The sequence below is a fragment of the Neohortaea acidophila genome (genome assembly GCF_010093505.1).
Source record: "Neohortaea acidophila strain CBS 113389 unplaced genomic scaffold BDY17scaffold_9, whole genome shotgun sequence".
In the NCBI taxonomy this organism is placed as follows: domain Eukaryota; kingdom Fungi; phylum Ascomycota; class Dothideomycetes; order Mycosphaerellales; family Teratosphaeriaceae; genus Neohortaea; species Neohortaea acidophila.
In genome coordinates this window covers 405281-420212 of record NW_022985518.1, presented here as the reverse complement: position 1 = coordinate 420212, position 14932 = coordinate 405281, and the positions used below count along the sequence as shown (strand labels likewise).

At 56.7% G+C, this 14932-nt stretch overlaps 9 protein-coding genes across 9 annotated transcripts; 7 read left to right on the top strand and 2 right to left on the bottom strand.

Annotated features, from left to right (window-relative positions):
- The first annotated feature begins 28 nt into the window (after positions 1–28).
- Positions 29–1110, top strand: BDY17DRAFT_302003 (uncharacterized protein). The gene has a single exon (XM_033734341.1). It carries the CDS (start codon positions 409–411, stop codon positions 871–873), a length of 465 nt encoding a protein of 154 aa, XP_033587124.1. The 5' UTR covers positions 29–408; the 3' UTR covers positions 874–1110.
- Positions 1111–1154: 44 nt separating this feature from the next.
- Positions 1155–4045, top strand: BDY17DRAFT_302001 (MCM2/3/5 family-domain-containing protein). The gene is made up of 3 exons (XM_033734340.1): positions 1155–1325; positions 1380–3682; positions 3739–4045. Exons 1-3 carry the CDS (start codon positions 1277–1279, stop codon positions 3820–3822), a joined length of 2436 nt encoding a protein of 811 aa, XP_033587123.1. The 5' UTR covers positions 1155–1276; the 3' UTR covers positions 3823–4045.
- Positions 4046–5171: 1126 nt separating this feature from the next.
- BDY17DRAFT_312432 (uncharacterized protein) lies at positions 5172–5891 on the top strand (the record flags this gene model as incomplete). The annotated part of the gene is made up of 3 exons (XM_033735621.1): positions 5172–5295; positions 5349–5592; positions 5672–5891. 3 exons carry the CDS (start codon positions 5172–5174, stop codon positions 5889–5891), a joined length of 588 nt encoding a protein of 195 aa, XP_033587122.1.
- A 525-nt stretch (positions 5892–6416) lies between these two features.
- Positions 6417–7894, top strand: BDY17DRAFT_194773 (uncharacterized protein). Its single transcript, XM_033730040.1, has 3 exons — positions 6417–7032; positions 7092–7690; positions 7744–7894. Exons 1-3 carry the CDS (start codon positions 6584–6586, stop codon positions 7764–7766), a joined length of 1071 nt encoding a protein of 356 aa, XP_033587121.1. The 5' UTR covers positions 6417–6583; the 3' UTR covers positions 7767–7894.
- A 128-nt stretch (positions 7895–8022) lies between these two features.
- BDY17DRAFT_318226 (S-adenosyl-L-methionine-dependent methyltransferase) lies at positions 8023–9437 on the bottom strand (the record flags this gene model as incomplete). Its single annotated transcript, XM_033736171.1, has 2 exons — positions 8023–9023; positions 9383–9437. 2 exons carry the CDS (start codon positions 9435–9437, stop codon positions 8023–8025), a joined length of 1056 nt encoding a protein of 351 aa, XP_033587120.1.
- Positions 9438–9646: 209 nt separating this feature from the next.
- On the top strand, positions 9647–11223 carry BDY17DRAFT_326443 (aspartic peptidase domain-containing protein; the record flags this gene model as incomplete). The annotated part of the gene is made up of 6 exons (XM_033737514.1): positions 9647–9936; positions 10003–10099; positions 10160–10418; positions 10492–10681; positions 10744–10877; positions 10943–11223. 6 exons carry the CDS (start codon positions 9647–9649, stop codon positions 11221–11223), a joined length of 1251 nt encoding a protein of 416 aa, XP_033587119.1.
- Positions 11224–11560: 337 nt separating this feature from the next.
- Positions 11561–12262, top strand: BDY17DRAFT_318225 (uncharacterized protein; the record flags this gene model as incomplete). The annotated part of the gene is made up of 1 exon (XM_033736170.1): positions 11561–12262. One exon carries the CDS (start codon positions 11561–11563, stop codon positions 12260–12262), a length of 702 nt encoding a protein of 233 aa, XP_033587118.1.
- Positions 12263–12431: 169 nt separating this feature from the next.
- On the bottom strand, positions 12432–13405 carry BDY17DRAFT_318224 (inhibitor of apoptosis-promoting Bax1-domain-containing protein; the record flags this gene model as incomplete). Its single annotated transcript, XM_033736169.1, has 4 exons — positions 12432–12697; positions 12750–13117; positions 13169–13200; positions 13259–13405. The coding sequence occupies 4 exons, from the start codon at positions 13403–13405 to the stop codon at positions 12432–12434; spliced, it is 813 nt and encodes a 270-aa protein (XP_033587117.1).
- A 303-nt stretch (positions 13406–13708) lies between these two features.
- On the top strand, positions 13709–14890 carry BDY17DRAFT_318223 (uncharacterized protein; the record flags this gene model as incomplete). Its single annotated transcript, XM_033736168.1, has 2 exons — positions 13709–14741; positions 14847–14890. The coding sequence occupies 2 exons, from the start codon at positions 13709–13711 to the stop codon at positions 14888–14890; spliced, it is 1077 nt and encodes a 358-aa protein (XP_033587116.1).
- Between the last annotated feature and the right edge of the window lie 42 nt (positions 14891–14932).

Here is a 14932-nt window from a genome sequence, read left to right as displayed (position 1 = left end):
GTTATGACTCGGTGTTATTTGGGAGACGTCCCAGATGGCGCGCAGATGGTTCCATATATGAGTATCCGGTCCAGTATGTGGAAAAAACGCTGGGAGGTACTAGAGAACAGCTTCGCAAACTCAGATATCAATCATGCGAGTCCGATTGTGTTTGCTGTTGACATCTAATAGCTAGGGAAGCCGATAGTGTTTCGCATTGTCGGCAACACGATCGCGTATATCGGAGGATGGTCCCTCCTTGAAGCTGGCCTTAGGCATCAGCTTCGGCATTCAACTCCATTGACGCCCTCAGAACTGAACTCAGGTAGCTTCGGAAAACCTATCAGGAAAGCAAGGGCTGAGGACGAAGAACGTGGCAATGAGCGAGGCCGTGTGACTACGGTGATCAAGCAAACGACACCTACACGAATGCGCATAAGCAAGAACATGCGACTGGTCAATGATGATAATGACACATGGCCAGTGCCCGAGTGCCCAGTGGCGTTAACACACTGCTGTCCCATCTCATTGCTAGCATTGCACTCCTCAGCATCATCCGAGTGCAAGGCTACGTGTACTATTCTTCTGGCACGTAGCCTGCGGACTAGACCTACCATCTTTCCTCCAACAAGCCTCAACGAGGCTTTTTGTCGATCCAGGACTCGCTATGCTGTACATTCAACGTTCATGAGAACCGCCAAACCGTCAGCCAGCGGAAGGGGTGAGTTACTTCTTCTGTCACGTAGCGTCGCCTACGACAATAGACTGGTAGAAGATTGCCCATACAGAAAATCGGACCTGACACGCTTACTTCTGAATCATGATCCAAGGACCGCAGGGAATGTACAGCTGATCATTGCCCTCAACTTCACATTCCATTCGGAAAGAAGTTAACGGCACCCAAGATCCTCTGCCCTCGCTCTCCACTTGCACAGACGGTTTCCGATTTCATGGAGCCTCGCACCATGACTTGCACAGCGGGCTCTCGATGCGAAAATGCTTTTAGGCGAGTGTTGCATTATTTGCGTTGTTCATGGAGAGGGAAGAAGGGAGAGAATTCGAGTGGTTTTGCATGTGAAGTTGAACTTTTTGCCGTGCCAAGCTTTTTGAGAGGCTCGCGCTAGGGACGCGCAACGCGTGAACTGGCACGCGCTTCGTTTAAGCACTTCGCATACCAAATTGCTGCCAGCCATCTCGACTCCCATCCACCTTCGACCTCACCTCCCACCTCCCCAGCATCCTCATCGAAACTCTTCAGCGTGTTGTAAACGGGTGATTTGATAGCAAACCGGCAGCGATGGCGCTGCTTCAGCACAAGTTCATCGTGAACTACGAAGAGCAGCAAGGTACGCTGGCGTGGACTGCCGCACCTGCTCCGCGCGATCACTAACGCAAAATAGCTGCTTTCGAGGACTTTTTGCGCAACTTCAAGTCGTCCTCGACCGAGACAGAAGACGCCCTCGAGAATTTGCGCCTCGATGCCGACGGGACGAGCGATGAGTACGACTTCATGGACGATGTAGATGACAATGCGGAGGCTGCGCGCAGCCGGAGAAGAGCAAAGCCCAAGGCCAAATACATGGACATGTTGCAAGGGGTCGCAGACCGGACAAAGTCTCAGATTCTCATCGATCTCGATGATCTTCGCGACTACGAAGCCGGCCTGGATCAGGACGGGACGTCTTTACACCTCGTGGACTCCATCGAGAAGAATGCCAGCCACTACATTGAGATTCTGTCCCGGGCAGCCGACAGTCTGATGCCTGCGCCAACTACGCAGCTGAACTTCAAGGATGATGTGCTCGACATCATCATGACCCAGCGAATGCGGCGCAACCAGACTGTCCGGCAACAGATGGAAGCGAACATCGACGATGGGGTTCCGGAAAGCTTCTTCCCCCCTGAGCTCACTCGTCGCTACACGCTGAACTTCAAACCAATCACACCGTCCGGTTCCAGCAGCGACAAGAGCAGCAAAGCGATGGCTGTCCGACACGTTCGAGGGGAGCATCTCGGACATCTCATCACTATTCGTGGGATATCCACGCGAGTGTCCGACGTCAAGCCGTCCGTGCAGGTGAACGCCTATTCGTGTGACAGATGCGGCCACGAAATCTTCCAACCGATCACTACAAAGCAATTTACCCCCTTGGTGGAGTGCACTTCTGAGGATTGCCAACAAAATAACGTCAAGGGACAACTGTTCCTCTCCACACGAGCGTCAAAATTCCTGCCGTTCCAAGAAGTGAAGATCCAAGAGATGGCGGATCAAGTGCCCGTTGGCCACATTCCACGGCAGCTGACCGTGCACTGCCACGGCGAGCTGGTCCGGCAAATCAACCCCGGAGACGTGATAGACATTGCAGGGATCTTCCTCCCAACTCCATATACCGGGTTTCAGGCGATCAAAGCTGGACTTCTCACCGACACCTATCTCGAAGCGCAATACGTGCATCAGCACAAGAAAGCATACGACAACATGGTCCTCGCCCCACTGACAATCCGCCGAATGACGGATCTCGAGCAATCCGGCCAACTCTACGAATTCCTCAGCCGCTCGATCGCGCCCGAGATCTTTGGACATGAAGACGTGAAGAAGGCACTTCTCCTCCAGCTGATTGGAGGCGTGACCAAGGAGATGGGTGATGGAATGCGCATTCGCGGTGACATCAACGTCTGCTTGATGGGAGATCCTGGTGTCGCCAAATCGCAGCTTCTCAAGTACATTACGAAAGTTGCGCCGCGGGGCGTGTACACCACCGGCAGAGGCAGCAGTGGAGTCGGTCTGACCGCGGCAGTGATGCGAGATCCCGTCACGGATGAGATGGTTCTCGAAGGAGGCGCCCTCGTTCTGGCTGATAACGGAACGTGCTGCATCGATGAATTTGACAAGATGGACGACAGCGATCGCACTGCCATCCACGAAGTCATGGAGCAGCAAACCATCTCCATCTCGAAAGCCGGTATTACCACGACTCTTAACGCTCGAACGGCCATCTTGGCCGCGGCCAATCCTCTGTACGGACGCTACAACCCGCGCATCTCACCGGTGGAGAACATCAACCTTCCAGCAGCATTGCTGAGCAGATTCGATGTGTTGTTCCTGATCCTCGACACTCCCTCGCGAGACGCAGACGAGGAGCTGGCGCGCCACGTAACCTATGTGCACATGCACAATGCACATCCCGAGCCGCAAGGCAGTGGGCAAATCTTCACCCCGAACGAAGTTCGACAATGGGTGGCGCGCGCTCGCTCTTTCCGCCCCATCGTCCCGAAGCAGGTATCGGACTATCTCGTGGGAGCGTACGTGCGACTGCGACAGCAGCAGAAGCGGGACGAAGCGGGGAAGAAGACATTCACCTACACCTCGCCTCGCACACTTCTTGGTGTTCTGCGTCTGTCGCAGGCGCTAGCACGTCTGCGATTTGCTGACGAAGTCATCACGGACGATGTGGACGAAGCGCTTCGACTGATTGAAGTCAGCAAAGCAAGTCTGTACGACGACAGCCGGGATCGACGAGGAGACCAATCAGCGAGCACGAAGATTTTCAACCTCATTCGGGGCATGCGGGAGAGTGGAGCGGCTGCGGCGGGCGAGGGCCGCGGTGAATTGGACATGAGGAGATTGCGGGAGCGGGTTCTGGCCAAGGGGTTCACAGTGCAGCAACTCGAGGCATGCTTGGATGAGTATGCCAGTCTGGATGTGAGTCTATCCCTTGAATCTGCGACACCGGTGCGAAGGCTAACAAATTTGATCAGATCTGGCAAACGGCGGCGGAAGGCACGAGATTGGTTTTCATTGAAGCGGGCGAGGATGATTTCATGGACGACGAAGACTTTTGAGAGGAATCCGGTTTACCTGCTGCATTTAGGCATTGTTGAAGGCGTGGGGTAGAGCAGGTTTGATCTGCATAACGCAATAAAGCGGGCAATGGCCGCGACAAGTTGAAGATCATAGCCGCTTACATCCCTAGCCTGGTTGCACGTGGAGGCGAAGCGCAAGGGATCGGCGTAGTCAGCTTCGTTTCGACCTGCTTGCTTGCTTTCCCCATCGCTCTCCCCGAGTACATGCTCTACATGTAATCTTCTGGCGATCACTCCTCCGCCTATCACAACACTTACAAGCCTGCTTCTTTCTTGAGATCTGCATGCTCCCGCATGGCGACAGGAATCATGTTACCCGTCTGGGACGAATATAACCTCCCCTCGAGACACTCGTGCTTCACTTCGTCTTGGCCGAGATTGGAATCATTCTACACCCTTATTGCTCTCGACTTCGACCTGCCCGTTTGAGATAGGGAATTGCGCTTCAGCCTCAGCTGCGCTGCTATCGCGGGCAAGCATGCACGCTTCGTTCAACGGCACGTCGTCTCCCCCGCGACCTTTCGGTTCGGGACCCCGGCCGGTTGCCGAAGCCCTATAGGGCCAGGGCCGTGGTGATTCTCCTCTCGGGCAACATCTGTTTTAGCACTTACAAATCTCCAAGCCAACATCGGGCGATGCGAGCTGCCTTTTGGCGAATCGAATGCGGAAGGGCGAGGCTAGGGCTAGACGACACCTCTTCCAAGCTCGCCGACTACTACCGTCGCCGTACGCTATGATTCTATCGTGTGCGCCAAATGACGGCCGGGCAAGTGGTGGATCTCGGTGACTCCTCGAGCCTTGTCGAACCCCTGCATCTCTCTCGGCAGCCTTTGCCGTCAAGTTGGGTTGTTGTCGATGTTCTGATTCGGCACGCGTGGGCTCATCGCTTCATGCCGAGCACACGGCCAGGCCGAATCCAAGGTGGTCTATTGCGATTTCATCGCCTAGCCCGGTCTGTGCTGCTATTGATGTTCATCTGTTATTTCCGATTACGTCTTCACCTGCCCCCACGCTCCATTGTGATGTTGCATATTGTTTTCCATGTCCCTTTGTTTCATCACGTTCTGCAGGATTCTTCCAGCCTTCTGCAAGATCTCCACGCTCGTCGAACAGTCATTGGATCTCCGAGCACAGCCGCCATCGGATGAGTCTTTCTCTTGCATTCTTGCGCTGTTGTACACCTACAGTTTGGAATATCTTTCACTTCCAGACGCTCTGATGACAGAGTCTCCACCTGTTATCAACAGTCAAATACGCACCCTCTCTCGCTCGTTGCCATGCCTGGATTCAGAACTCGTCATATACTTTCCATTACGAGGACCGATGCCATGTCACAGGGCGAGTCAGGCACACCGCGCGCCGCGGCTTCTACCGACGAGGACGACTGGAGTTCAGTCAAAGACCCCAACGAGCGGAGAAAGATACAGAATCGACTTGCGCAACGGAAATTCCGTGAGTGAATCGATTTCAAGTGGACGTAATGCCATCTGCTGACAACTATCCAGGCGAAAAGACTCGACAACAGCGCGAGGATGCAGAAAGAGACGCGGCAAACCAGCAACACGCCGCAAGCGCATACACCCCTCCTTCCCCCCAGGACCTCGTCAGGAGCACTTCCAACGAAGAGGGCCTGCCATGGGGCAGCATCCCCCTCGGACACGCCATGGCTACGAGCAAACAGAAGGAGCAGAGCTCGGGGGAATCGTCGGTCACCCTGGCAGAAACGTCGAAAGCCGGGGCCAGCTCCAGGTAAGAGTCGACACCACCGGTCAACCCGATGGTTGCGCTCGCTAGACACCCGTCAAGGCTGACTCGGGTGGGCGTAAAGCACAGGGTCGGACTCCTTCTCGTGGTCCACTACGCCCGAGGCCGTCCTGCCTGGGCTGCTTGGCGGGCACAGTTCGCGTCCTACGTTCAGTCCCGTTCTGTCTCAGGAACTAATGGCCTACGATACGGACAATGGACAGCTTGAGAGAGATCCTTGTGATGTAGAAATGGAGTCGGCTGCGGGTCAGCTTTGGTTCGAAGACGCTTGGGACGTCATGTGATATGGTAGCGTTGCTTTTTGCATGGTTCGGCGAGTCTAGGCATCTGACAGAATAGGTTAGGGTAGCACGAGACAAGGCAATCCTTTCACAATTCTCTGCCGCCGAGAAGAGTCGAGGGAGGAGTGTTGGTGTTGGTTTGCAAGATCGCCTCATGCAACCAAGCCACCATTCAGGGACGAGCGGACGTCCATTGGCGCGCGCACGGGCCCGGCGCGTGAGGCAAAGCACCTCACCTCCTCCGCATCGGGTTTGTCTACGCCTCATTCTATTTTGCGCCTGCTCTTCCGGACTCCTCTCTCAACCTGTCGCTAGAAGCCACGGCGTACTTGTGCCACTTGAGTCCTTCACTGCCTCCTGACCTCTCTGATGAAAGAGTCCAGAATGGGGCGTCTGCAATCTCCCTTACACTCCCATGCCTCAGCTCCGCCGACTCGCAGGCAATTTGCTTCATTGCTTGAGTGAAAACGATAGGACCGTAAGTGCTGCTTTACGTTTTGACTTTGCACGCCGTCTTTGAGCAGGGCATAGCTATGCCTCCTTTCCATGTGCCTCTCTAGCCTCGCGGCAACCAATGTGACAGCATCATGTCAAGTGCGGCGAAGCAGGCAGCTCTGTAAGTTAAGAACCCGCGCCCGCCTCCTCGCACTCGATCACAACTCCCCTTCCCACTCCCCGCGCACAGAGACTGGCAGATGTCGAGGAACGGCAGTCCTGCTACGCTTCTCAGCAGGCTCGCTCTCAATGCGAGCCGTCCAGGAGCGTTTGCAGAGATGCCCGTCACTACGAGAGGGATGAGTCAGAGACACAGGATCTTGGCCGCTTCCAAGCATGCTTCTGCCCAGCCTCCTTCGCTGGAGACAGCAGCGGCGGCGTCGACGGACCGACAAGCGGCTCGTGGAGCGAGGCATCAGAGATCTCGTCCTTCGGCTCCTCCACGGCCGTCCCAACGACGCACCACTGCCAGCCGGGAGGAGACGGACGACGAAGATGATGGCGAGGACCAGGGAGAGACTGGAGAGGAGGATCTCGGCCAGGTAATTAACGAGATCATGGCAACTTTTGCGGACGCGTATCCGTCTCCCAGCGAGTTTCGCACAATCAGCTCGACGAGTCCTGGCGATGCCATGAAAAGCGAACAAACGCGAGTCTTGATTCCCACGTCTCCTCAACTTATCGCAGCAAGCTGACACAATGCTCCAGAGACGACTGCCGCCGCATGGCTCGCGTTCTCGCGACTATCGCAGAGCACCACCCCGAAACCCTGACCCTCCTGCGCCGCCGCTTTCCCCGCGCACACTGTGCCTCACGACTCGTCACGAACGTCATAGCGCGCGACGCCGCCATCTTGCGCAACCTGCACGCAAACCTAGACAACCAAACCTCCGGCCGCGACGTCTCGTACTCCATCACCGATTGGCGCCATCTCAGCGGCGCCGTGGAGAGCGTGCTCTCCGACTACTGGCACGATCTGACAACCGACCACCGTCGCTCACTCGCCTCCCTGCTTGTCTCCATCCTCGATCGCATCGTCCAGTGTGATCGAGACCTCTACGCTGGCCGCAGCCGCACCATCTACGCCGGCGAAGGCAGCGGCGGCAATCTCTTTCGCAGCTTTTTGACTTCTCGTGCGCAGCCGATTGAGTTTTTGGGCCCGTTGGCTAGACTTGATGCCGCTTTATTGGCGGGTCAGAGTGGCAGATTGCAAGAGCTTATGCACCGGTACAGGGCGAATGGAGCTGATGGATATGACGCGGAGCAGTATGGCCGCGTAGCGCAAGCTTTGGAGGAGATTTGGAATCGTGAGTTTTGCTGATTGCGTATGTCGTTGTGAGCGTGACTAATTGCGTTGCAGGTACTACGGCACAGCAGCTTTGAAGAGGTCTGGGCTGGTGGCTGGACTTCTAGATTGACCATCTGGCGTTGCCTCCATTGTGAGGTCTCGCTTCCGCGATTCCCTTTCTCTTGGTATCGTTCGCGGTCCTGGAGTTGGCGGTGTCCGTAGGTGTGCTATAATATCTGGTTCCAAAACTCATTCAACATGCACCGCAGTGTCCAAGCGCTCGATTGAGGTCGGATGCATAGCTGCTGCGCTTTTTCGAGCCGGAGAGATATTCGAGACATCATATCGATTTCAGCCCGTTTCTGCTTCCTTTCGAATATCCGAAATGTCAACAGCCTCGTCATCAGCCGGTTTCTTAAATCGTCCCTGCATCCAGCACCGATACATTTTCAGCTTGCGCTGCCGATTGACCAGCATGCGTCGATCAGTAGCCAGGCTCACAATGTCGAACCGCGGCCCATCACGCTCGCTGAAGATGTTGCCAGACCAGATCTCGCGGAGTTCGTCTTCCTCGAAGAAGTACACCCTCGTCCCATCGCCTCGCACGTAGAAATTCTCCTCGAGATAGCGCCCCTTTTTGAAGCGCACTTGAGCCAGATCGCCTCGCCCGTAGTCGCGGAAAAGAATCTCGCCGCCAGGCTTGAGCAGAGTCCAGATGTTGCGCACTGCTCGCTCCCACTGCGCCGGCGCCAGAGCGGAGAAGATGAAGATCAGAACCACAATGTCTACCGTTCCGGCTTCAAGGCCTGGCGGTAATGTCTCGCCCGCGGCATCCCACACCTCTGCTCTCAATACCGGCTCCGCCTGTTGCACATATGCCTCCTGCGCCCGAATCAACTCCACAGCCTTCCGACTATAATCGCAAGCCCACAACTTCATCCCCGCATTGGCATTCATCTCCAACAGCGGGAAAGCCGTATTGCCTGCCCCCGCCCCAACCTCCAGCACAGTAACATCCCCATACCCATCGCGCGTCACCTCCCGCAGCACAGGAAACTCCTGAACCAACCACTTGCGATCCTTGAAAAAGTTGGTGGCATTGTTGCCGTAAAACTTGTCCCACCACTTCTCCGGCGCCTCGTTGAAGCGTCGCTTGTCAAAGTCTGAAACTTGGTTGTCCCGCTGGAAAGATGTTTGGGCTGTGATGAAGGAGTCGTAGGCTGGGTCGACGGTTACGTGGTCCCAGGCGTTGTGCGAGAAGATGTCGTCGTCTGCGGAGAGGTAGCGGGTGCCGAATTGGAAGGGGTCGCTGCGTTTGTGCGGATTGTCGATGTTCGGTGGGGGAGTGGTGTCTGTTCGGAGAGGTTGGAAGGTGGCGGGGACTCCGTAGGCGTCTTGCTCTTTTGTGTCGTTGGAAGATGGTGGTTCTGCTGATGCTGCTGGAGGAGGAGGAGGAGGAGGAGGAGGAGGATCGGGGATTGTGACGTAGGTGCGCATGTGTTCCATTCCTTTGGTGAGTTGTTGGCGCGGCTGCCTCTTGCGTATGGGCAGGGCTATATGAGGCGCCCCATCTGGGTCGGCCATGTTGACCTGCGACAATGCCTTTCGCCAGGGAGTATTTGGGCTGACTAAATAGGAAGAGAGTTGGTACCAGTTACAGAACTTTTGGAATACTTGTAGCTGCTAAGTTGGCCCTATCAATAGGGCCAACGCCTTAGTAAGCCAGCCAAATATATTGGGCCGACTTCCACGCCGACAAGGCTCATCGCGAAATAACTTGCCCTATGCGTGTGCCCTATGCGTGTACCCTATGCGTGTGCCCTATCACTCGCTGCAAGAAGACATTCAGCCGAACAAAACTCACGTCATACCGTGCAAGTGACGCACAGAGGCATGTAGAACGTATTTAGAGCGGCCCCGGCCCTCGATTGGGGTCGAGCGGCTTCATTGTCATCGTTCATCAAAGGATCACAGAATGGGCCGTCTCTCGCCCCTCCTAGTCGCATGGTGCGCCATCGGCAGCCTCGTCGGGACCAGCGCCGGCGGCTCCTATATGGTCAAAACCGAACGTCTGCTCACAGACCCGGGCCTGGTCCGTGGCGAGTCTCACTTGCGCCGACGCCTTGAGGGACACACCGCCGGCGACGAACCCACCGTTCTGGGGGGCTCGCTGTATTGGTCTGGAAACTTCTCGGTCGGAGCTTCGCGCGATCTAAGGCTCCTTCTTGACACTGGATCCGCCGACTGCGTTTTGAATCCCGGCGTGTGAGGACGAGTACTCTCCGCCAGATGACCCTTGCGTTTGCTGACCAGGCCGCTCCGATCATGTAGGTACAAGCCATCCGACCTTGCGCGCACATACAACGGCTCTCGTGAATTTTCGGGTGGCTACGAAGGCGTCACTCGCTTGGGGTTTGGGTTTGAGATTGTGAGGACTTCCGCACTTTCGTTAGTTGGTGTTGAGCGCTGATTCAGGGGGGTGCAATAGATCAATGGCACCGTGGAGACTGATGTCGTCTCTGCTGGCGGGTTGACGTTCGACGCGCAAGCCATTGGCAATATCAGCCACTTCCACTACATCGACGCTCCTCGGTACCCTTACGCCTCTTTCGCCGCCAAGCGAGCCGACGGCCTGATCGGCTTCTCGCCGCGCGGCGGGAGTGCCTTCACCCCCGAAAGCCCTTCGTGGTTCTTCAATCTTGCCAACCACGGCCTTCTCTCCGAGAAGCGGTTCGGTGTCATCTCTGGTAAGTCCACGGGCCACGAACGTCTGGCGAGCACCAGGGTGATCTTCGAACATCATTTGACCCAGCGTTGTAGGGACCAGCGGCAACGGCCTTTTTACCATTGGCACGCTTGCAAGGAGATTCATCAATGGCTCTCTTTATGCTGCAGCCGACTCGGGCGAGTTCGGCGAATTCACCGTCCAGGGCGACCTCACGGTCGATGGCCAGATCTTTGCCGCGAACCAAACCCTTATCATGGATTATGGAGAGAGCAACATTCAACCGTAGGTCAAATCATTGCGACCCTCAGCCCCGATCTTCCGACGCATTGGCTAAGAAAAACTAGCCCGGTCCACCTCGCAGAAAGGCTCTTTGCCACGCTCGGCTGGCAAACGCACACGAGATTGCAAAACAACCTGGGCACACCCGTGACGACCGTGTTGGCTTATTTCGACTGCGACAAGCCGCCAACCATAGGCTGTATGTCTTTGCATCGCCAAGCCCAGGGCATCGCGTTTCGTTGCTAATAGTAGCCCCACCCACAGTCAGCTTCCCGGCGCAGAGCCAACTGAAACCGGGCGAGAAGGCGAAGAACTTCGACATTTCTCCCGCGGTGTGGGATGTCTACCGCCACCGTCGCGATCGCACAAACTGCACTTCCATAATCGGTGGCACCAACGCGTATGCGAGCGTGGCAGGCAACGCCTGGATTCTTGGGCAGCCGTTCTTTGCCGGCCACTATGTCGATTTCGACATCAGTGAGGAGCCACACACGGTGAGTTTTGGGGACTTGATCGATCCGTCGATGAGCGGCCTCACGGATTGAGTTTCCATCACTGTGGAACGTACCACTCCGCGTGCGCGTCGTGGCAGGTGAGAGAGCGAAGACAAAATCAGGAGAGCACATATGTACCGCAGAGCACAAGCATTCGGGGAATCCCATCCTGCATGTCCCGGCCCGCTCGATCAATGTGGGGCTTCCAGCTGTCAACCATCCGTTTCCCCAAAATTTCATGCGCTCATTGGAACGTGTGTGCCTGCACGACACGCAACGCGACCTTCCTCGACAAACATCTCCTACTTTGCCCCGTGTGCCACATCGAAGCCGTCAACATGTCGCAATAACCCTCGCCCCTAATTCCTGGGCCCCCCCGGCAGCCACCATGCAGGCCTTCCGCCCAATCCTGCACCGCACACCACCCCTCATTTCACCCCTCTCCCCCACTCCATCCACCCGCCTGCTCCGCCCAACAAACCACAACAGACAACAAACCCGCACCTTCCTCCCCAACCCCTTCGCCGCCTCCTCCACCCCGCAAACCATCTCCGCAACCCGCACCCTCCCCTACGCCACCTCGGCAATCTACGCCGTCATCTCCGACGTCAACTCCTACGCAACCTACTACCCCTTCTGCACCGAGTCGCGCGTAACAAAGTACTCGCGCCCCACCGCGCACGACGGCAAAAAGTACCCGGAAGAAGCGAAGCTCGTCATCGGCTTCGGGGACGCGGCGAGCGAGGCGTTCTACTCGCGCGTGTACTGTGTGCCGGAGAGGATTGTGGAGGCGGTGAGTGGGGAGGCGGAGTCGACGATTCCCGCCGAGGAGATTGGACATCATGATGTGAGGCCGAGCGCGGAGGATCGCACGCGCGTGGGCTCGGTGTTGGAGCATTTGAGTACGAGGTGGACTTTGAGGGCGTTGGAGAGGGAGAAGACGGAGGTCAGTTTGAGGATTGAGGTCAAATTTGCCAATCCGGTTTATGCGGCGCTGAGCCAGGCCGCGGTGCCCAAGGTGGCGGAGAAGTTGATTGAGGCTTTTGAGAGGAGATTGGAGGTGGTGGCGGAGGGAAGAGGGAAGCAATGACAAGAGAGAAATGTGGGAATGTTGACCCAAGATATCCAAATACATGAGCATAGAAGCAGCGCCAAAGAACTTCGTCTCGTCCAAGCGTAACGCCATCGAATCAACGATACTCATTCATCATATTCCCCCTCGCAGGTTCGTCCCACTCTTGCTTAACATCATCCCTCTTCTAATTGTTTTGCTGGCTGTTCAAGATCCTCAAGATGGCCAAGAAGAGGTTGATGACGTCGAGATACAGGCTGATGGCCGCGGCAATCTCTTCCTCGACGTGGTAGTGTCTCATGATCAGCTGGGTGTCGACGAGGATGTAGCCACTGAAGATGAGAGCGGCAACGATGCCATAGCCGAGTTCGATGCCGGAGGTGTGAGGGAAGAACATGGACATGAAGCCGAAGAGGATCAGCACCCAGAGTGCACCAAAGAGGTAGGGCATCCCTGTGTGCGTGTCAGCACGATGGGACGAAAAGCCGGAATGGCAATCACATACAGCTAGTGAAATCATACTTGGTTTGACAAGCAAACAGCGTCAAAGCCAAGAAGATACCAAGGGTGAAGATGAGCGCCTGCAGCACAATCTTGCTCTCGTAGAAGCTCGTAACCACGCTGATGCTGTATGCCTCTAGACCCGTGAAGCCGGCGAGGAAGACGAGGTTGGTAGGGTAGGATTTGCGCTTCCAGAATGTCAGGAGCATGAAGGCGATGGCGCCGAATAGCGAACCCCACATCATCCACTGGTTGGACTGGATCCATGTTTTGTAGGAGGCGTTGAAGAAGGAGACGGCGGAGAGGGCGGTGGTGAAGAGGAGTTGGACGGTCAGGATGGCGTAGACTTTCCGGACGAACTGCATGCGGATGCTAGTGGATGGTTAGTAGGTGGATGATATACTACTGATGGGCGTCACGAACGGGAGGGTTGCTTCGGCCACACTGCCGCCGAACTGGATGAGGCTTGTCAGCTTTGTCGCTCTCTACTTCTCCGGAAGAGGTGGTCCATACCTTGAAGTCATCAGGCACATTGTCATCCTCCGTTCGAGACTGGCCGATGACCGGCTCGGCTTGATAGCTGGGAGGCGCCTGGGTGTAGCGTTCCTCCTCGTCGATACTGTCCCGAGCGACAGGCTGATACCTCGAGTTGTGGGCCATGGCGAAGTCGGCGGACTGGTGTGATGAGTGGTAGGTGGAAGTGGCGGAAAGGATGAAGTCGATGAGGCAACAGGAAGGATGAAAGGCGGCAGCGGCGCGGGTGTGAGTTGGCGACCCAAAGCAGCCTAGTGCGGGCGGGACGCGGCATACCTAATCATGTGACATCATTCCAGCCTCAGGCACATGCCACGACCTTCAACACCGCAGCCGCAAAGCCGACCTCTCTCCCTCCCTCTCTATCGACAGCAGCATTGACACCTTTAGTTCTCCGTGCACCTCAATGCCATCCCGCCGCGGGCGATTATGTATCGCACGGGCGACCCCCGCTTCCGCCGCCGCCTCGATGAGATCGGCCAAACGCTCGAGAGCGCGCAAGAGAGCGCCCAGACCTCCATCTTCCAGGGCTACCAGACGTACATCAAGCCCTGCTTCCAGTCCATCGGGCAGACCGTGTCCAGCTGCGTGGAAGCATCATGCCCCACCCTCAACCTGACCGCCGACCAACGCGAGCGACTTCGGAGACAGCAGAGACAAGGGCGCAGTCGTGGCCGCGCGGAACTGAATTTCGACTTCTACGATGATTGGGAGGAGGATGATACCGATGCGTTAATGGGATGGGGAAATAATGATGAATTCGACAGGTTGTTGGCGGGGAGTGCGGGCTACGGGACCGTCGCGACACAGAACACAGCCGCTCAGCCCGCGAGGCAGCGCGGGATGAGCTACCCCAAAGCCCGACGGAAGAGCGCAGCAGACACCGCGCAAGACCCCACCGTCATCCCGGGCTCCAGCCTGTTCGGCAAACTCTTCGGCGGCAAAGCCCTGCGGTACAAGCCCTCCGCCGCGGATTTGCAAGATCACCCTGGCGTTGCGCGGCATGATCTCACCGAGGGCGAGGCCCTGCTCCGCGAGAGCGAGGGCAGACGCCGCAAGCATCGCAGAGACCGAAGCGGTACCGTCGCCTCGGGCCACACGACGGACAGTCTGAGCAGTCGAGGCGACATTTTCCCCTCTGATGGGGAAGACGATGCGATCCCGCTGGACGACGAGTTCGCCATGGTTCTGGAGCGCCGAGTCGCGGGTATGGAAACGGACACCAGTTCTGGACGCACGAGAAGCACAGGGGGCAAGAGGCCGTCGGCGGGGAGCCGGAATTCCACGTTTTCCTCGAGACGGAGGGCGGATAGTAGTGCGGCGCAGTCGCCTGTGCAAGAGCGCATGCCAGAGGTCCCGAGTTTGAGCGAGATGAAGGAGGAAGAGCGAGTGGCAGAGAGGGAGGAAGAGGAAGAGGTCGCACGGAAACGTGCTGAGGCGAGGAGGCTGGCAATCGAGCAGGGTCTGTTGGAAAATGACGAGCTGTCGAGTAAAGAAGCCACGCCCGAGGCGCGGACACCAGTCGAAGATCCTGGATTACAAGACGATGAACCGCTCGCTTCGGCAGAGGCGATCGCTCTGAGCGATCATGAGAGGGAGGACGGAAGTTGATGGAAATGCTCGGATCTGTGCTTCACCATGTTGGATACCCCT

Excerpts from the sequence above, each read along its gene's own strand:
- BDY17DRAFT_302003 (XM_033734341.1), top strand. The coding sequence starts at position 409 with ATGCGCATAAGCAAGAACATGCGACTGGTCAATGATGATAATGACACA.
- BDY17DRAFT_302001 (XM_033734340.1), top strand. The coding sequence starts at position 1,277 with ATGGCGCTGCTTCAGCACAAGTTCATCGTGAACTACGAAGAGCAGCAA. Across the intron at positions 1,326-1,379 it reads GAACTACGAAGAGCAGCAAG|CTGCTTTCGAGGACTTTTTG; the intron begins GTACGCTGGCGT and ends AACGCAAAATAG. Across the intron at positions 3,683-3,738 it reads ATGAGTATGCCAGTCTGGAT|ATCTGGCAAACGGCGGCGGA; the intron begins GTGAGTCTATCC and ends AAATTTGATCAG.
- BDY17DRAFT_194773 (XM_033730040.1), top strand. The coding sequence starts at position 6,584 with ATGTCGAGGAACGGCAGTCCTGCTACGCTTCTCAGCAGGCTCGCTCTC. Across the intron at positions 7,033-7,091 it reads GCCATGAAAAGCGAACAAAC|AGACGACTGCCGCCGCATGG; the intron begins GCGAGTCTTGAT and ends ACAATGCTCCAG. Across the intron at positions 7,691-7,743 it reads TTTGGAGGAGATTTGGAATC|GTACTACGGCACAGCAGCTT; the intron begins GTGAGTTTTGCT and ends ATTGCGTTGCAG.